We start from the raw sequence: 21,288 nt of genomic DNA, 5'->3' as shown, positions 1-21,288 counted from the left end.
CTCTTCTAGACTAATTTTAAATTGTAGATGAATCTGTAGCTGTTTGAGTATCTAGAAAGGTAAAAGATAAGCTAATTGTTCAGCTCATTATTAGTTTTGCTTCTATTTGTGAGTTACTTTTTTTTTAAAGCATCACATTTACATCTTCTAATCAGTGGTCTTTTTAATAAAAGTTTCAGCATGCACCAGTATTTCCACATGTAGCAGAGGAACACCTCCGCCTTCTCCAGCACCAGAATAGCCTGCCTGTCCTTCAGCTGCCCCAGATTTTTATCAAACAGAGCTCTGCAGACACAGTGTCAGTGCACAGACAGGGAAAAATGCTACCTGGTCATATCTATGGCACGTTCAGTGTTGCTTTCCTAAAAGCCACTGAAAATCACTGTGCATGGCTATTCCTGTGAGGTTTGGAAGAGGATACATCTCTTAGGAGAACTGAACAGCTGCTAGCTCCACCAGCCTACCTTCACCCTGGGGACAGCCTTTACTAAAACTGCACGTGACCAGCGCAGCTGTTCAAGGATAGGAACTTAGCCTGAAACCTCCGTTGCTCACAACTGCTCTGATGGAACTGTGCAAGATCAAGGAGTCCAGAGGTAAAACAAAGCTTGAAACTCCAAATACCAACCTAACACACAGCAGAATTGCTGTAATTCACCCTGCTTTCTGATTGAATTCCAACTCTTAAGCTGGCCTTAAGACCACTGATACTTTTGGGGAAAACTCTATTTGATTGTGCTCAAGACCCCCATTCACTTTTACAAAGCCCTATCCCATGCTGCTCCCACTTCCCCCTCTCCTTTTTCTCCTCCCTACTCACACACTCACTCCATCTACTTTTCTTGTTCTTTCAGTCCGTGTTTCTCGCACATCTCCTTTTCTTGTCCGTGCTTTGAGCCTTATCCCATGCTGCCCTCTGGGCTAAGCTTTCTCCCTGAGAAGGCTTTGGATGTCACACCTCAGTAATTTTGGGATAACATGCAGATTCAATGGGAGCAAAGCTGACCCTTATTGTTGGGTCTTTCTTACCAAGTATCCTCCATCCTCTGCTCCAAATCCTTCCTCCTGCCTTTTTGAATAATCTCATCCTGTCTTTATTTAGCATCTGTAACTTCACTCCCCTTTTCTCCTTAGCTGATGGACTACATATTACATTTGCAAAAATTGCCAAACTTTGACTGACGCTCCTACAGGCAGAGTATGAGATTGTTGGGTTTTTCCTTCCTTTGTCTATTAAATGGCGCATTATTTGAAAGTTTTCAAATATGTTCAGTTAACAACATTAAACATACAGAAGGAGAAAGTGAGCAAATGAGGGGGAAGAGGACTCATTATTTTCTTAAATTATAATAGGTTTTTAAAAAATAGCATTTTTTTTTCAAAAGCACTGAACTTATACAATGCAAAAAGACTTAGACATTGCTGGATATTGTTTAGAGAAAAAAGCATAAAAAAGTAGCCATCACATCTCTTGGTCTGGGAATTTCAGCTCGGCTCTGTTTCTTAATTCAGCACAGTCACAAGGCAACACTGCAATTAGAATCCTCCAGGGACTGCAGATGAAAAAAGGTTGCATTCAAATACTGATTTCCACGGTCATGTATTTTGAGAGAACCAAGCAGCCTTACAAAACTTACCAAATAAGTACAAATTATGCAACTATGAAATACTCACAGGTATTCTCCTAACATTAACTTGACTTGTTAAACTTTACTCATCAGTAGTCCATTGAACGGAGTAAGAAAAATCAGGCTGTGGTCGCAAGGGCGGATAATTTACAATGGGAGGCTGACACCAGACCACATGGAAAATTAAGCAGCTTGAACTGCAGGCAAGCTTAGAGAAAGGGTGAAGCAATGGCTATTTTGTTAATCCCTATTGGGCACAAAATGGCATTCTGCTACAGAGTGCTAATAACACACGTGAAACACACTAACAGCTGCAATGCAGGCAGCAAAAAAATAACCTTTTGGTATAAAAAACAGATTTCAAGTGACTTCATCCATCACAAATGATAAATGAAACAGAAAAATCTCCAGCACACAGGCACACTATGAATGTGGGAACAGATCTTCCTAGCGATGGGGTCAGAAAGATCTGATCCTTGGCACTAATTCTGGAGTGAGCAATCTTTCAGCCAGGTTCCCTCCTTATCTGCCTATGTGTAGAAAAGTCACTGATAACTGAAAAACTCTTAAGCAATATTCTGAGCTGCTTTTATGTTACAATAATTACACGTGGGCTGCTCAGCACTGAATGGTATCTGGTACCATTATCCTAACACATGTAACTATCCATGCAGACATTTATAACGCGTCCAGAATAGCAGGGAAGGACTACGAACGCAAACACATACAGCAACCAACACCGTTGATGCTTCCCACTTTGGCTGGTAATGCTGTGCTAGTGCAGTCTGCAGGCAGGTGCTGTGGTTTCTGACAAGCCTGCTGGGTAACAGTGACAGGAATCTGTCAGATGCTGCCCACACGCAGGCCGTGTCCCGCATGGCATGCTGACCTCCACAGAGGAATTTTCATTTTAAAATTCTGCTGGGGAATGTTACAAATACCAGCTGACAACGTGTAATGTATTACAGAGAAATGGCAAATCACAATGGTCAAGGCAAAACAGTGGGAAAACACCCTCCGAAGGCAGCAGCGGAGTTGCCAGAGCACGCTGTGCTGGATCAGAGAGATCAGTTAGGTCTTTGCGTCTGAGGCATGCTTGCCCCATCACATGAGGCAATGGGCAGAGGCTCCTCCAAGCTGCCTGTGCAGTTCCCTGGCCTTGTGGTTGCCAAAATATTAGTGGTGTCATAAGGACTACTTAAAGCAGCCTCAGGCTGTGCCGAGAATAAACCTTTACCCTTACAACATTACGTTCACACCACACACAACTCCTTTTCCCCTAGAAAAAAGCCCTGTGCCAATGCATTACAAGACGGGTGTCAAAGACCACTGACGTTCCCTCGACAGAACCACACAGCCTGTTCTTCCCTTAGACAAAGGAATTTGTGGGACCTGCTTCCTCCAGCTTCCGGCCTACTTTACACCACAAAGTTGATGGAGAAGATGAACAATCAGTTACACTGCCTAGGTAGGCAATAAAATATAGGAGGCTCTTGACCAAGTGTCGAGCAGAAGAGCCTTAGCACACCTACCCGTGGCAGTTCAGAGTGCTTCTGCTCCCGTGCAGAGGTTATCAGACCCATGGCAGAGCAATAAAACTGAGCAAGTACCTCGGATTTAAGCACTCTAGTGAAAAGTCCAGCCATTTAAGTGAGGAGGGAAGGTAGCTTTAAACCAAGTATCAGGCTTGCCACCTGAGCCTCTGAGACAAACATATATGCTCCCTCCCCCTGCTCTGCTGTGAGCAGTCCTGTCTCTGCAGGGGTGGAAAGCAACAGGACGGGTGGCAATAACTTCAGCTGCAGGAACAGATTTGGGAGAGCTCTTTTGCAGCATGCTGGGAGCTTGGGCTTGCTAAGTCAGGCAATGAGATAAGCCCAGTATTGTCTCTTTAACAAAAAGTAGGAGGTCTCTGCAATGATGAATTTTGCCTTTGGAAACTATATTAAGACCAGTGCAGAAACTGGTAGCGAAGAAGTGATTCATGAACACCAACAAAGTGATTCACCAACCCCTTGCTAGGAAGTGATATCATCGCAACACATCTCCAATGGAATGGCAGAAGAGAGGCATTGTTTCACAGGACAGGAAAATGCTGCATTCTCCAAAAGAGATGTATTAAATCTGCAGGTGTATATGACAAACGAGAGGGGACAAATTGTCAGTGCTCTGGGTAGCGAGTTGGACAGCCAACACCGTGACTGTCAGATGCTTGTAAGCACTGCTGAAGAATATTTAACATTTCCAATCTGGTCCGGGATAAATTGCAAACTCTGGGTATGTTTTAAGATTACCGCAGCCCAGCCAGATTCTCCTCTACCTTCCCAAGCTGAGCCATCACTCTTTGCCCCATCCCTCAAGCCACAAACAGTAAAACCCTTTCTTGCTCTCCACTAAGTGGCCCTATGAGTGTGTTCTTGCATTCTCTTACCTAACTCAGTCCTGCAATCTCTCCGACTCACAATATTGCCTCCACATCCTCACATGGGCTCTGCCTTGCCAGGGATCTACATGCCTTAGCAGTATCTCTCTCCAGCCCGCTGCTCTACCCAGCACAGTTAGGCAATTCCCAGATGCCTGGGGCTGAACACGTGTATGCAGCTGCTGCGGAGGCAGAAAGCAAGGCAGTGTTAGGTTTCGGTACGTATGCTGCATGTTGTCTTCAAGGGTGGCAGGCTGTGACTTTTTCAGTTTGTAAAACTGTATCTCGTGTGGGCCATGACCATGCTCTCCGCAGTTATTCTGGGTGGTATCAGCTTGTCAGCACCTCAAAGCCCTAAGCATGCCACACTCTGCCGTGCCTTGTAATGAATGACCTGCCCCTTGAGAAGCACACAGCAGCAGGCTTGCAGCTATTTAACTACTGAACTCACAATGACAAGCTGACATTGCCCAGACTAAGAAGATTTTTTGTTCTGTCAATCATTCCTTCTCCTCAGCCTGTCCTGTGTGCTAAGACGGCAAAGTGCTAGCCCCTAGTTCACCTGATAGCAATGATTCTCCCTCACCCACAACCCTCTTCTCATAGAACTTTTGCTTACAGCACCTAACATCAGCAGCCCCAAGCATGTGAAACACAGTAACACCAGTGCTGCTTTCCTCCCTAACCTGCTGCCCAGCTGTCCCAGACACCAGGGCCCGTTCAAATCAAGACGATTCTGTGATTCTGTGATTCTGTGAAATTCAGGGAATCACCAGAGAATAAAGTGGTGGATTTCCGGAATCACTCAATTTCTCCGAAAACTCCTTTAATTCCCTGCAGGAAGACTGGTGGGCCTGCTGCTACACAGACCTGCTGGCCAGCAACCCGCAAGAGGCTAACGTCAAATGAAGGCTTTAGGATGAAATCAAAGCAGCACTGGAGAAGGGAATCATTGCATCACAGAATATCCCAAGATGGAAGGGAACCACAAGGATCACCAGGTACAACTCATGGCACCAAAGGAAGAACAAATCCAGCACAACGCAACATGAAAGCAAGTTGTAAGTATTTATTCTGCCATTGCTCCTAACCCCCCGCCAGGGACTGGCGTGGTAATTCAACTTGTATCCTCCAGTGTCGTAGCCCCAGCTCCCTGGAGACCAGTGCTGTGTATGTGTGCAGATAGGGCTCAGATCTGAGCAGCTCTGGGATTTCTGATGTATCCAGTCACGCTCAGTGCCAGGCAGAATGAAGCAGAACTCCTCACGCAGCCCACCCGCTTCACTGGCTTCCCCTAGAGAAGTAAGCAAGCCACCCACCAGCCTTCTAACTCAGCCCTCGAAGAAACGCCCAAGGAGCAGACTGCAACGACAGCTGGCTCTCTCCAGTACAGCAGCGCTCACAGCCTCGCGCGCGGTGGCAGACAGCTCTGTCCCAGAGAGCCCAAATCTAGAAGGACGAAGCAGGCAAAGGGAGGAGACAGGAAATATGCTTCTCCTCACACACTCAAATGGGGAACTTGATTGCGTGATTTTTCTGTGTGGTAGGGCACGAGGGAGAATACATTCTTGATACAGTTTCAGTGTTCCTGTATGTTAGATAAGATCATAGGGGAACTCAATCAGCAATGGAAAATGGAAATGCCCCTTCCTTTTGCCAAACACAGAAAAAAGCATTGGGCCTGATTTTCCACTGGTGACACTCATTTAACATCAATGCAGTCCCACCATACTCACAGTAACTTTTGGTATACTTAAGTAAGAAGAAAACTTAATTTCCAGTTTGGCTTAGGAAAATAGGTACTGTGTTTGGAGCAGACAAGTGTAAGTAACCTGTTAGCAAGCACTTTACAGAACATTTCACTTTATTGAACATAATCCTTCAAGTTATTACTATGATCTAAATAAGCAGCAATTATGGTGCTCATCTTTTTAAAAATTATCAAGTATCATCAATTAATCACTCCTGTACTAGGGTTTCCATTCCAATAGTCTCCTTGTTGCACATACACAGCACTTTCTTAAAGTCATGGAGGGATACCCCAGACAGAGCAGGCAGAAATTGATCAGAGATAACCATTTTACCTCAGTTACCCAGAAAAGTGAATGGTTCAATCTTCTGTGTAATATCAAACCTCATGCACCACAGGAACAGAAGCCTAAAGGCCACATAGTACTTTCACTTTGCATGTGCATCTTCCAGTGATGTCAACTGGATGCAAGTTTCTGATTCTCAGACAGTACAACTTCTGCCAGGAAGTATTTCCATAAATACCCCATTCACTCTGGGCTCACATTCATGTCCCAGCAAAATTCAACATCTCTCCACATCATCTGGATTTAAACCAGCTGTCAGTTTGACATGATAGAAAGACCAAAAAAAAAGGAAGGAAGGGAAAAAAAGCTTGCACAAATAAAATTAACTTCATCAAATTCTGGAGGCTCTTTGAAAGCTGAAAGCATTTTTAAATGTTGGCCTCAGGAAATATGTTCTCTGCTTACAGAGAATGGGATGAACACAATTCTAGGCACAAGGACAGCTGATAACTTGCGGTGAGATTACCACAGTTGTAGAATTTAACAACACGAAGATGGAATAAGCTAACAGGTATCATTTCACCGCAGGACGTGACAGCAGAGTCCCTATAACTGGTTCCTAAAGCTTAGTTGAGGAGTGACAAAGTGTTAAGCTACAGAAACATGATTGTTTGCAATCTTCTTTTATGTTCTAGGATCCAAACTGTCCCTGTTCCAAGGGCAAAATACTGCAAGAAACAAAGGGCATAGAGTGGAACAGAAGAAAGGTCATTTTCAACTTGTGCTTCTCATGAAGTTTTCAGATTCTGCACACAGATTTAACCAATTCTATCATTTTGGTTACATTACCGCCAATTTGTTCTTATCAAACCTTTCTTTCATTCTAGTCATATGCCACCCTTGAAGTAAAATAGCTCAGGTTCACACATAAAGATCGGGATAAGATAGTGGAAACAAGAGATAATGAATCAACTGGTTCTGTACACAAAATAAAAATCTGCAATTACAAAGCAGCTAATGCACTGACTCTGCCTTACATTAGTTACATTACAGACTGGCCCCTTGGATCCCAGGACTTAAAATCACCTTTGCTCTCTCATGGGTCAAGTACAGCTCAGCCAAACCCGAAGATTTGTGCCAAACAGTTTGTATTTCTAACAATTAAATAATGAATTTGCCTTTTATAAGTCACTTAGGAGTCACACTTACACAATTATTTGCACACACAGCCACTTTATTCTTAATCCCTCCTTTCAGTCTCAAACACAAAAAGCTATTATCAGTTGGCCAGGCTCTGCTCTCCTTTGCCCTAGTGCTAAACCACAACGCTTGCACTGCGAGCAGCGAGCTGCCGAGCTCTGTACCGCACACGGGAGGGCAGAACTCGATCAGGCTGCTTCTTCACAGAGCTAACTGCCCTCAGCAGCGACTTGCCCTGTCTGCAGCGCAGGTGGACTGGAGATTTTGTGCTCTGTGGCACACACTGTCTCCTTGCTCAGCCCTTCTAACGCCTGGGGAGTTGCACGAGTCCCTCCGAGGCCCTTATTTTAGATGCTTCTTGTTTCCCATACAGACCAGAGCAGACTACTTATTCCCCTTACTTCATTTGATTTACAAGAAACACACCAGCTGGGTAACACTGAACAAAAGACAAAATTGTTTCTACAGTGTATTTACAGACAATAAAATGAACCTATCCAGCAAACAAACTGTACATAACGTGCCCTATTATTAACTGAAACCAGAAGAAACACTCTTCAGTACTTCCAGTGCTTGTAAATATATGCTTATGTCCTGAGTAACCTAGAGCTTCCAGCAATTACTTAGTCCTCAAAGCTCTGAGCCAAGTTTTCTCCACGACATGCACTCACTGGGGCTCACAGGAGGTAACAGATAACTGGTCTCTGACCCCATTTCTTCACAGCCTCACTGCTGAAGGCACCCTGACTGATCAGATCACCCAGCTTAGTTCTCCTGCACTATATTCACTTACTACACACGTCATGATCACTGCCACACTCCCAGGTGTGGTGGCGTGCCCTGTGCAACACCTGCTAGCAAAGGACAGGTGGCTCGGTGCAGAGGCACTCCAGGAAGATCCCACCAAGCAGCAAGAGCCCTGCTGCCAGTAAGGAGGCAAACACAATGTGCACAAGAGCACGCACAGCAACAGTCTGAAGAACAGAAATCCTAACAGCACTCCCCTGTGTGCCCACGGCAGCTGGGGCAAGAGTTATTGTTCTGCTCCTTTACAGGTACAGTGTTTACAAATTCATACCCATTACTCGGTGCCCTTATTTCTCTCTGGTACCGTAATAAAGCAATTCCCAGCTATAAAGACATGAGACTGTTGATGACTGGGATGAGGTGTGTCAAGAGTTGCAGCCCTCAGTGCACAAAACATAGCCAATGCTGGTCAAATGAAACCACCAATGCTGGTCAAATGAAACATAGACAATGCTGGCCAAACAAGCCCGTGTTCCTCCTGGCACCCCGCCTGACCTCAGGGGGATTCAGAGGCCACCCCACGCAGCAGCACCCAGCAGGACTGTCCTTCTGCAGGTGCACATTTTCTGCCACCTTGCATAACCATATCAACAGCCACGTAGTTCAAGAGGCAAACTCCCCCAAATGCTTCCCCTTGTATAAAGGGAAAAGTAAGCTATTACACATTGTGAGACACTAAATCACCCCAACTTGGTTACTGATGCCTGTCAAAAAAAAACACCAAGGGTCCTCTTCTGCCACCCTTCCACTAAATGATAATCTAATTAAGGAGAAAAACTTGATAAGTCACAGCATGATACTCCCGATGCAAATTCATATGTCTTTTTTCTTCCCCTACTATAATTCATGGAAGTGGAAGAATGTCACATTTTTCAAGTGGGAGATGTTAAGATCTGTGTTTTAGCTCTCGGGTAAACCTGGAAAACAAGGTAAGGGCTTCTCTGTGCATGAACCCCAAGTGACTCAACTGAAGTGAGTGTAGATGAGGTGAGAACCAGGAGAATTGGATAATTACATTCCAACTCTGTACAGACAGATTCGTAAACAGAGAAACTGGCCGCTATTTTTGAAGTGGCGAATTGTCATCTCAGTACAGCAGCAGCATGGCTCTGAATTCAACATTGTAATTCTCAGACAAAGCTAGGATAAAAGCACATCAAACTTACAAAAACAACTCTTATCTGCTTGGAAAGGACAGGCGTCAGGCTGCTTGGCCAACCTCGCTTGTACCTGCTTGTATAAAGAATCAGCACCTTGACACTGTAACACACCATTTCCCTACAGTATGCGATCAGCTTCAGATCCTTCTGTTCTGCCTCAAATATCCATACGCAGACGTGACATATATATGGTTTACACACATGCTGTATCCAGTCACAAAAAAAGAAATTGCCCCGCATTTAGCATTCAGTTTTAACAGTATGCATATACACGCACAAACGTGGATGCAGTTGACCTTGAGAAATCAGGTATGTATGTAAAATAAGATTTTTAATACACCCTCAAATATGTCTCACCATTAATGGAATTCCTTCCCAGTGTTGCTTTTCTGCCTTCAGGCAGGAGCAGCAGGATAGAAGACACTCTGTGCTGAGCCCCCCCTTGGAGCGTTAGTAGAAGCTAAGTCCAAAAGGTATGTGAATGAGGCCCCTATTACCCCTGCACACCAGGAGTAACTCACCCTAACATTCTATAATAAGGCCAAAGCTTTTAGCTTTAACTTGGGAGTCACAAGAACTACAACCTACCACAGGAAGACAGAAGAGATCAAGGGCATCCTCAAAGACTTTGTTAGGTGAAAAAAGTAAAGTGCACGGTTACTCAACTTTTTGTGGGCTTATGGCTCTGTTTGCATCCTCATACAGTCATAAATTTTAGTGTATACATAAAAATACAAACACAGTTACAACTCTGCCTTGAGTTCCACGCAAACAGCTCTCTATAAGCAATGTCAACTCCTGGTATGTGCAAGGCCTTGCCTATACAGGGCTCTTTGCAGGATTAGGACTGTAAACTATGTACATAAATGCTGGTAAAGTGTGTTTACATAATATGTAAATAGATAAAGAAAAGTACATTCACACCAACTACTGGGGAAAGAAAACAAATCATTTTTCTACTGCTAAAAGTACTGAATCACTTACCATCTGGTTTGGGAGAAAAAGGACTCGGTCCAATTCAGCTATGAAGAAAATCCTGTCTAAAAAGAGTAATCACATGCTAGATCCCCCTACGTTCAATTTCCAATCATGTTAACATGGAGACACGAGAGAGAGTTTTGTTTTCCTGGAAGAGAAAGAAAGAAAAAAAAAAAGAACCGTAAGAAAGATGTGAGGCTTGGTAGGCCCTGATCCTGCAAACTCCAAACACTTAGCTATGGGGAACAGTGACAGCTATTTTTCAGGAGAAGCTACGTCTATGCATCAGTTTCTGCTGGAATGCATCCTGATTTTCTAAGAAAAATCTGACACACATTTGCTACCATGCTGTGAAATGCAAAAGTGAAATCTAGATACTAAATATCTGAACTAATTTCCCTTTATGCACTGGCAACATTTTTTTCCCTCAGTCACATGAAGATACACAAATGCTATGGCAGCACAGAGCAGAAGTGGTATGTAACCGACAGGCATAAAGCTAAAGTGAAAACTGACTGATTAATCTAAACACACCAAAATCCTAAAAAACATTGAAAGAAATTTCCCTATCCCACTAAATACCTTACCTACTACAATTTACGACTCATCTCTTTTTCTACTGAACACTAAGGCTTTCCATGAAAAAAATATACTTATTATTTATTTAAAATAGAAAAATGTTCCTTGGCTATTCCCCAAATGTGACTTATTCTTTCCTTCTTAAATTTAGCACAATTGATTAACCCTGTAGAGATCTTCACTGGGATAGATTTGATCCTGAAATCACGTAAGAAACAAAAAATTTCCCTCTCACACTGAGAAGAGACTCAAAGTAGTGTGTTACAGACCAGATGTACAAGCAAGGGCGATCAAGTTACTGTGGCTTCATGCGTTACTGCTTATCACCTGCGTGATGACCGTACCCAGTCCTCACCCTGTGATTGTGAAATAGAAGGGCTTAGCTTAAAGATAGTCTGTGCTAAAGCATTTTTGGCAGGGAGGGAAGGCTATGGTTGAGCACCAAACAGGTTACAGTGACTCAGCTGCACAGCAGTAACTCTTTAAGCCACAGAAATAGGAAAACTTTAGTCCTTGCTATAACCGTGCCTAAAAGTTGGCCTGTGATCACTACCTCAGGTATCACAAGCAATGGCAGACCCACACCTAGTACCCTCCGGGACCCCAGAGCTGGTAAATTATCTACTTCAAACTCAGTCTCCAACAGCACAGAATCACACCCTGCACTAATACAAAAGTGCTTAAATAATGCACATTATCTCAAGGCAGGCAAAAGTAAACATGGCACTGCAGTAAGTGATAATGGGAGGAACAGACACAGACTGAGGAACACAAGGCTTTCCTTGCAAAGAAGCTTTCCTCGTTACTGCCGGATGACAAGACTGCAGCGTCTCTGTCCGCGGAATGGGCCTTTCCCCTGGGTCATATGAACAAAACCTTCTCTTGCCATTTGAAAGTCAGCTGCTGAGGGGAGGGCTGAAGGCCAAGGGAGCTGGTTCCAAACAGAGATGACCTTGCAAGCTTTCTCCCACCCTCCGCTCTCTGACTGAGCAACCAAAAAGGACCCTCGGGATTCTCCAAAAAAGTCACAGAGAGAAAAAACGAAGTGGAGTTTGGCACTGATGTAACAACGGCCGGGGGGGCCTTATGGGTCTGGCAGCCGGTGATGGTGAAAGAATTCAGTGGATCTACAGGATGTGGTTTCAGAAATGGTGGAGAAGCCCTGCTCCGAGCTGTGGAACTGTACAGGGCTGGTGGTAGCGAGCACCGCGCGGTTCCTCCCTCCCCGGTGTGCCTGGAGCAGCACTCGGGTGTGACGCAGGACCCCACGCTCGCTACCTGCCACAACAGGGCGCATGCTGGTGCTCCGCTTCTCTGTGAGCAATACAACCATGCTTCACGGCCCAAACTCAAGATCAGGATCTTCCAGATAGGATAAGTCCCTCATGCTAATGAAGTGTCAGGACTACAGCTAAGTATGACTTTCATTCTGTATCAAATATCTCAGGAAAACAGATTTCAACTTTCCCAACAAGTTTAAACAGCATTTAAATTAACTTTTATCAATAAAACGATACATAACCCATGCATTTTGCATTAGTCAAAAGACTAAAAGTGATAGTCCAAATTACGGTGTTCTCTACGTTTTTAGTTTAACCAATACAATATAAAATCTTAAGTGATTCCCATTTGTTTCTAATTACATTCTTCATAACCTAGTATCTATGCATCTTCTGTCAATATTTTGTTTTGAATGTTATGCAAGTAATAAAAACGATGATACAGCTCCTTCTGGACTCAGAATTACACCTGCAAATTGAGCCGTGGGTTTCTTTAATCTAAGTAACTATCAAAAAAAGTCTTTTTACATTCCTGCCCATTCCTGAGCACCCAGTATCGTGGACACTTCAACAATATTCTTTGGATATATTTTTAAGTTTTAGACTTAGAAGTCATATTTATCCCAAGTTATATGATTAGATTGTCTTTAAAGAACATTAAAGATGCATTGTGGTGGTTTTACTCGAGTGGGTAGCCGAGCTCCACCACAACCGCTCTCTCACTCTCCCCCCTCAAAGAGGAAGGGGGAGAAAATACAACACAAAGAGCTCGAGATTTGAGATGAGAATGATTTAATTAAAGGGAAAGGGAATGGAAAAAAAAAAAAATGAATGAAGGAAAAGGGAAAGGGAATGAAAAAAAAAAAAAAAAAAAGGCAACGCGGAAGCACAGAGAGAAAGGAAAAAAAAAGTCTCTACTTCCCATCAACGAGCGATGTTCGGCCACGTCCTGGGAAGCAGGGCCTCAAAATGCATAACGGTTGTTCGGGAGGACAGCCCCCTTCCCCACGAGAGCCCTTTTATTGCTGAGTGTGACATCAGGTGTTATGGAATATCCCTTTGGTTGGTTTAGGTCAGCTGCCCTGGCGATGTCCCCCCCCCCCCCCCCCCATCACTTGCCCACCCCCAGCCTGCTGGCTCTTGGGGGCTTGGAGGGAGTCCTGATGCTGTGCCAGCACTATGCAGCAACAGACACAACACTGGAGTGATACCAGTGCTGCTCCAGCTACGAGTGCAGAGCACAGCACTGCGTGGGCTGCTGCAGGGAAAGGTGACTCCATCCCAGCCAGACCCAACACATGCATGGAACTTAGAAATGGCATATGATAACTCTTCCCACAGCCACTGGTTGATTTTCCCCCTCTCTCTGTTGTCACGGCTGCATACAACTGGCAAAAGTATCCTGCAGCTCCACAGCTGCAGCGGGTCAGTGCCACCACACAAGCAGCTCTGGCCAGAGATGTCTTCATGCAAACTAAATGGCAACAAGAGAGCACCTGAAGGGAAAACAGTTTCTAACTACACTGGTAAATGTCTCCTTCCTCATACGCGGGATTGGTCCTAGACAGTCAGAGAGTTCAGAAGGAATAAGGCCATGACTAACTCACAGTACCCATCGCCACAATCTAACCTGGGTGTAGTCAGAGACACCAGCACAGATCTGATTTGCACCAGTGGAAACAACAAAATCAGTGGAGCTAAGCTCAGAAGAGCAGGATGAGTTTCATTATCTCTGCAAATTCATGCACGGGGAGTTGTATGCTGCACAGCCTTTCCTACTCTGAGTCACTCCAACTCCTGCTCTAGGCTGTTCAGTAGCAAACTGTCAATAAAACTCGTTAATGATGTGCTTTATATAGAAGTAGTGCATTTAACTGAGAGGCTGCAACAAATGAAGAGTTGCAACAAAGGGTGAATTACATGGTTAATGGAATACAGGATATGTGTCAGTAAAGAAATGGTAAAGGTGGGTGGGAGTCTTAATGTTACATAGATCTGCTTGAAGTTTGGTATATATATGAACCTAATTCCCCTTTTGATTTCAGTACAGTTATATCTAGCACTCCTCTGTGTTTCTACTGATATATAAAAATTCTCTGATGAATAATTGATAACCAACTTTCTTTTACGTAAGCCATTACTGAAGAGACAGCAAATATTACAGACGTGTTTGTCTTCTTTCTTTTTAGCCTTGTTCTCATCTGAATCACGTTTGGCTAGCATTGGTATCTCTCTTTTTGATTGGTGGTAGCTATAAAAGTAAAGAAACACATACCTTTGCAGAACTGGTGGCATCAACAGTGCAAAAAGATGTTCTTTGACACAGTCTTATTTTTCGTTCTATGTAAATACACCTCTGCAGAGGCAGGCAACATTATAACAGAAGATGGTTTCTGCACTGCCTCTCCAAGTTCTACACCTTGTGAAATAATGCAGCATCATGGCACAATATTAAATTACAGCTAACAACTGACCTTCTAAGTAGGCGGTCGTCATTGTTGTCCGTTCAAGACTGTTGGTTTACTCAATGATTACAGGCATTTCTAAATTCTCAAAACAAATTAAGAGGATCTGGGAAGCAACCCCTAGAAGAAAGTGAAAATGAGCTTGGGGTATTTTACAAACTTCGGGAAAAACTGTAATACATAAAAGTAACAGAGAAGCAAGAAGCTAAAAAATTGTCAGTTCCACAGAAGAGTTCAGGTAGAAAGAAGCAGAGGAACTTAGTAGTGGAGAGGGGATGGAAAGAAAATAGCTGTAAACAGTTCTCAACACACTCTGTGTGAGGGGAAAAAAAACAACAAATGCAGCAAGAGACCAAAACTGTAGCCTGACTCTGACCTCACTCATACTGGTTTTATCGCAAAATCACTGGGCTGAACTTTGGTCATTGCATCACCGACACAAAGCAGTCTCAAAGCCCAGACAAGCCGACTACACTGTTGTTTTTTCCTTCCCATACATTCAAGATGGTTGATAGATGTTGGTTAAGGATATACCTGTCCAAAAAAAAAAAAAAAAGAAAGAAAGAAAGAAAAAAAATGTCAATTTAATTAATTGTTAGTTGGTTGGACAGCTTGCTTTTAAGTGTGTTTTTTTTTTCTTATATACATTACTGCACTTAAAAATGTGGGTGTGATATAACATTTAACTGGAACATTAAGTGCCAAGGACATATTTTTGTCTGTATCTGTTAGAAATGGAAACCAATACAGTAGTTAAAAACATTGGGGACTGTAAGGTGATCAGTTATGCAAAACATAAAGCTCATCACCAGTGTAAAATGGCACTGGGAATGTTCACATAAAGATGTTCTTAAGATCTTTTTAAATTTTAATAAATAACCTTGTACACAGGACGTGGGATTCACAGTTTACAGAGCAGTAAGTACTAAAGGGTCAAGTAATTCACCTAGTATAAACCAGCAAGTTAAGATCAGGCTGAGATCAGAACTGGTCCATGCTGGTCTTGCTTACAATGGCATGTTACAAAAGCACACAATATCCTACCAACACCAAGCGTTTCTGTTTCCACAAAACGGTTTACTTTTGTGCTGCACAGGAAAAGAACCAGTGCGTTCAAAAGTAACCATTCTAGCAATCAGAAATAATTTATCGTCACCCTAATAACTGCAAAAAATTCTAATCCATGCCTCCATACTGAAATTGACTGGCCCTGCAGAGAGGGCTCAACTAGAAGAGCAGACTAAACATGGAGACTTCCAAATCTCTTGGTTTCTGTCATAATTCCACTTGCCAATGAATGCAGCAGTGGTGAGGCTGTCACCATCCTCAGCAGTTCACTCCCATACAGTCACATGCCACGGAAGCCCGGCTCTGCCTCTCACTTCAAGATGCAGATGTCTGCCCCCTTATCCCAAATATCCTGCCAGGTATAGAAATATTCTCCTGATCTTCATCCTGTGCTTCCAACGCTGGCATTGGGGGGTTGAAATTATTTAAAAATACCTTTGTCTGAACATGAAACAGCTGAATATCACAATGTTTATAGATTCGGGTGGAACTCAAAACTAGCAACTCAAATGAGCATCCTCCTCTATGAAGAGGAAGCAATTATGCCATGACCTAAATTTGCAATCTGTGCACCAAACATTTATAGAAGACACAAAGTAAGTTAGGGAAGAGGGTTTCAAATCACTGATCTATGTTTAAAGTATCATTATTTCATCTTTTGCTAGGCCATCAGAAGCCTGCATTATATGCAAGAACATTCCACATGCATCTTTCTTAAGTTTAATGCACATCTTAAGACTTTAGTTTGCCTTTAACCAAGAAAATACACTGGTTTACCTCATCTTTACATGAAATTATTGAACTTGGTGGTCTGCAGCCACTGGAGTCCTACCCAATGCGGAATCATCATTCAGCTCTTTTTCAGAGTCATAACCAGCTGGGCCCAGACTACAAGAGTACTTAAGTGCTGAACACCTGCATAAATAACTGAACTCAAGGTGGTATAAGCCTGTATATTCTTGTGATGAGAGACTAATTTTGTTTAATAAATCCCAATATTAATGGGTTAATTTCTGACTTCAAGAATCACTGTATTTTCTGGGCATGATCTGCTACATGTAGTCATGTGAATAGTTAAGAAGGTAATACAAGCGTTGCCAGCCACTGATACACAAGCAGAAAATAAAAGGTTGTGTGTAATGCCCCAGCAGAACAAATGCTGTACCCTTTTTGTACATTGGCCTGAAACTACCACACGCAGATTCCACCGTGCTGGAACTCAGTCAAAATATCATCCATCCTTTCTGTCACACGTGGATTCTCTGAGGATCAGCATTTGGAACTCCATGTGCTTGCTCGATGTTCATCTGTGGTTAAAGACAATTTAATTCAGATACAGCCAAACGCAAAAGCGACGATCAGAAAACGCACCGCTTGCTGTTCTGGAAGACACTGAGCCGAGACTCTAGCAGGAGCGGCGCTGTCAGAAAGTTAGTTCAGATCAGATGAATTTGACAGGACGGCTTGGCTGTGACAGGCACTTGCTGGTCCAAAGCAACTATCAACACGCAACTATCAACAAAGCACGGCCCGTTATGTGGTCATGGCGCTTAACGCGTGCCACCGCGCTCGGTGCTTAATTACAGACCAGCCCCAGCTCCTCGCGGCACCTTCTCACGGCCCCACGGGGGACAACCCCCCCACGGGGGACAGCTCTTTTTATTAACAGCCTCCTCCACGCCGCCGGCGGGCAGGGCACGGCGCCAGCCAGCGGTGCACAGAGGTGCCGGGAGCTCCCGCGGCCCTGCCCGGCCGGCCCGGGACGAGGACGAGGCCGCCGAGGCCGCTCCCCCTCAGCGGAGCCCCCTCAGCGCCCTAAGATGGCGGCCGCGGGCGGTCCCGCCGCCGGCCCTGCCCGGCCCCGCCGCCCCTCGCCCCTCGGCGCGCAGCCCCCAGCGGCGGCCGCTCACCTCTGCCGGGGGCCGCCGGGAGTCGTAGTCCTGCTCCCCGCGCCGCCGCCCGCCGGGCCCAGCTCCGCGCCGCCGCCCGCCCCGCCGCCGGCCCCGGGCGGGTCCCCGCGGCACGCTGAGGAGCGGCGGGGTCGCGGGGCGCGGCGGGGCGGCGCGGGGCGGCGCGGGGGGAGGGGGGCGGCGCGGGCAGGACTACGAGCCCCGTGGTGCACGGCGGCGGGGGCGCGCCTGCGCGGCGGGGCGGCCGCGGGAGGAAGCGACGGGGCCCGCCTGCCGCGGCCGGGCGCGGCGGGGACAGGGACGGGGACGAGGCCGGGGCCGGGGCCGGGCGCCGCCATGCCCCGGGACAACATGGCCTCCCTGATCCAGCGGGTGGCGCGGCAGGCGCGCATCACGTTCCGCAGCCCGGCGGGGCCGGCCTTCGGGGAGAACCTGCACCGGCTGCAGCAGCTGCTGGACGAGGTGCGCGCCGAGGACTTGCACTTGGCCCCGCGGGGGCCGGCGCCGGTGGCGGGCGCGGCGGGCGCGGGGTGCCCGCGTGCCGGCGTGGTGCCGCCCGTCAGCTACATGCACATCTGCGAGACGGAGAGCTTCAGCATGGGCGTGTTCCTGCTGCGGAGCGGCGCCTGCATCCCGCTGCACGACCACCCGGGGATGAACGGCATGCTCAAGGTGCTCTACGGCACGCTGCGCATCGCCTGCATGGACGCGATGCCCCCCGCCGCCGCCGCCGCCCCCTCGCCGCCGCCCGCCGCCGCCGCCGGCCCGGGGCCGTGCCTGCGCGCCCTGCTGCGCTCCCGGCAGCACTACACGCCCGCCTCGCCGCCCTGCCTGCTGTCGCCGCACAGCGACAACCTGCACCAGATCGACGCGGTGGAGGGGCCCGCCGCCTTCCTCGACATCCTGGCGCCGCCCTACGACCCCGAGCACGGCCGGGACTGCCACTACTACCGCCTGCTGGAGGGGCCGCCGCCCGGCACCGAGCTGCCGCGGGAGGTCTGGCTGCTCGAGACGCCGCCGGCCGCCGACTTCTGGTGCGGGGGCGAGCCCTACCCGGGGCCCCGCGTCTGCCCCTGAGGCGGCCGCGCCGGCCCCCGGGACCCCCGGGGCCGTTGGGACGGTTGGGACCGTTAGGAGCGTGGGGACCGTTGGCGCCGCCCCCCGGCGCAGCGCGGGCCGGGCCCTGAGGGGACCCCGCGGCCGCCCCCCCTGCGGCCGGCCCGCGGGCACCGCGCTGAGGCCCGAGGGCGCCGAGCCCCCCGCGGGTCCCTCCCGAGCGGGTGCGGCACGGGGGGGCTGCGGGGCGAAGAGCCCCGTCGCCTCATCGCCTCACGGCCCTGCCCCGCTCACCGCGGGGGCAGGAAGGCGGCGCAGCCTGTTTATTTCCCTGCGACTGATGTGAAGTGATGGAAGAGTCGCGCGGGCACGTTCCTGCTCGACTGAGTGGTTGGGGAGAAATAGTCCAGCGCCCCGTGTAAACAGCTGGGGCCACGCTTCAGTAAAAGGGGGAGCGGACTCCGGCGGGGAGTAAATGCAATAAGAGTCCTTCTCGGAGCCGCCCCGGCGTCCCCGCGGGCCTGCTGCCCACAGGTGGCGGGGCTGCTCGCTGCTCGGCTGTTGGGGACTCCAGAATGAGTTTCAGTAAGAGTTGGACTGAACTAGCAAAAAAAAAAAAGAAAAAAACAGACAAACCAGAACAACTCTTGAGGCAGGAAATGCTCCCTGAACACCAGTGGTTCCAGGGGTTGTGGTTAAGTGTCCCTCCTAAGGGACAATGTCAGGTTCAGAATTACTTTTTAGCAGTTCGTTAAAGTGTTATGTGTAAGATCCATCTGTTACAACTGAAATTACGGAGCATTTCTATGCATATTTTCTTCAGCCAGGAGGAGACTAGTCAGCTGCTAATTAACCTTGCTTGGAAGTTCTCATACGGCAGTGGCCGAGGGTAGCGGAAACTATGGGCATCTTTAGAAAAAACAGACTATCCACTGTTGCCTCATGGAACACGTGCTTCATGGAACACTAGAGACATTACTTTTTTGCAAATAACCTACATATCCAGCAGTATGCGTACCCTAGGTTGAGATAAGATTTGACCTGATAACTTCTCTCTAAAATGTGGTCTGTGTTTTTATATGGACAAGTGAACACTTTGGGCTTTGGAAGCCTTGCGGTTTCTGTCTTTATACTATTTATAAAGATTACTTTTTCATAAGGCTTTTAAATAAACATAGCGTAGAAGACACACGGTGAATTTTGCCTTGCTATGGTGTAAGCAGCCTTGAGATCCAGTTTGTCCTCGACAGGCAATGCGATCTTTCTAACGGGAGAAACTTTTTCTATAGGTGACATACTCCGTTTATACTGCAGGGAATGGTCTTGTGCCTGTTTATCCTAAAGCACGCTTCGTACCACAAAGCCCAGCTGGGGCAGCCTTCACCCTCGCGGTCACGATGTGGGAATTTGAATAAAAAACCACGACTTAACCAACTTCCTAAGTGATGTACCAACCTGCTCCAGAAACTGTTCCACAACTGGCTTTCATTTTTCTTTGTGTATTTATAAAAGCAGACTTGTTTTTCCTGTGCAGTTGCTTGTATGTGTGAATTTTTAAGTAATGGCATTGGTTTTTTAACTTTTTTTGGGGGGAAGGGGAGCGGGACTGCTGAAGAATGAACATAAAATGCAGTCAGCATTATGCATGCACGTATTAATTCTTTTGCAAGCAGAAATTGGTGGAAATTATTTCAGGCAATTTCCATTTATTCTTACAGCACTTTAAAGTGTCTGATATTTCTGCAGCTGGCTTACCTGTTTTTCCTGGAATTCCCCTGCATCTTAGCATTAGTTAATGTGCAACAATTCGCTATCGAACGTAGTCATTAACTATAATGCAGTGTCTCGGTATGGCACAGCCTGTGTTCCTCACTCGCTCCAATGCTACTGAAGACCATCATCCCTTTTCAGAAGCCCACAAAGAAGATAGCGTGCTGCATGCAAACAGCTGTACTGGAAAAACAAACTGCGACAGACTATTTCGATTTTGGATCTTGTCTGCTTTATCCTCCCCCTTAGGTCTCTCTTTTTTTTTTTTTTTTTAAAAAAAAAAGTCTTTTCCATGTGTAAAATCTAGCCAAGATGTTTAATGGGATAGGACTTTAATGCATCTTTCCATAGAGGACAGCATGGTCCCTTACATTGCAGAGTGCTGTTAACAGTCGTGGCAAATTCTTTTTTTTTTTTTTTTAATAAAGGTGTTAGCATCAAAGTATTAAAGTCATAGTGCCAGGGAAAATAGCAAAGAAAACCTGAGATGCATTAAAGAAAAGCCTCTGTGTAACTTCTGGCTTACTCAGTGATTGAAACTTACTTTGTATGTTCTGGATATCTGTAAGCAGAAGGTTTGAGTCTGTAACACTGTTCCTTCTCTCTGCAATCTGATTACTGTGTTTTCACAACAGCAAAATCACTGTTATTGCTGAATTACAGAATAAATACAGGATATCTCACCACTGACCAGTCATTACTTTCCTTCACAAGTATGACAGTCTTGAACCAAATGTGGTGAAGAGCGCAACTTTCTTCTGCAGAACAGTCCAGACAGCGCGTTTGGCCTCTCTTCGAAAGGCAGTGCCTAAACCTGAGTGCTCGGCCCAGATCTCCCACCGCCGCCCCGCAGACAAATCCACGCGGTGTTGCGAAGCTAGTTGTTCCGGAGAGCGGAGGCAGGGGTTCAGCACCATCCCACGGCGCGC

General features: G+C 46.4%; 2 protein-coding genes across 25 annotated transcripts in view; one reads left to right on the top strand and one right to left on the bottom strand.

Annotated features, from left to right (window-relative positions):
• RTKN2 (rhotekin 2) overlaps positions 1 to 17,668 on the bottom strand; it is a 200,009-nt gene extending 182,341 nt beyond the window's left edge. For 16 of the 24 annotated variants that reach the window (XM_067001118.1, XM_067001124.1, XM_067001122.1 and 13 more), the window contains exons 1-4: positions 15,847 to 17,461; positions 14,932 to 15,089; positions 14,565 to 14,675; positions 10,238 to 10,379 (exon numbers count right to left, since the gene is read on the bottom strand). The gene's annotated coding sequence lies outside the window, so the exon portion shown is untranslated. Of the gene's footprint in view, positions 1 to 4,059; positions 4,233 to 10,237; positions 10,380 to 14,564; positions 14,676 to 14,931; positions 15,090 to 15,846; positions 17,462 to 17,533 lie in introns of those variants that run through there. The other 8 variants (XM_067001134.1, XM_067001126.1, XM_067001135.1 and 5 more) reach the window with 8 other exon arrangements.
• A 98-nt stretch (positions 17,669 to 17,766) lies between these two features.
• ADO (2-aminoethanethiol dioxygenase) lies at positions 17,767 to 21,042 on the top strand. Its single transcript, XM_048069681.2, has one exon. It carries the CDS (start codon positions 17,870 to 17,872, stop codon positions 18,608 to 18,610), a length of 741 nt encoding a protein of 246 aa, XP_047925638.2. The 5' UTR covers positions 17,767 to 17,869; the 3' UTR covers positions 18,611 to 21,042.
• Positions 21,043 to 21,288: the final 246 nt, after the last annotated feature.

Source organism: Anser cygnoides, chromosome 7 (genome assembly GCF_040182565.1).
Source record: "Anser cygnoides isolate HZ-2024a breed goose chromosome 7, Taihu_goose_T2T_genome, whole genome shotgun sequence".
Lineage (NCBI taxonomy): Eukaryota > Metazoa > Chordata > Aves > Anseriformes > Anatidae > Anser > Anser cygnoides.
This window is presented reverse-complemented; position numbering and strand designations above follow the sequence as displayed.

What these genes read in the sequence shown, in the direction of transcription:
- ADO (XM_048069681.2), top strand. Translation starts at nt 17,870, where the DNA reads ATGCCCCGGGACAACATGGCCTCCCTGATCCAGCGGGTGGCGCGGCAG.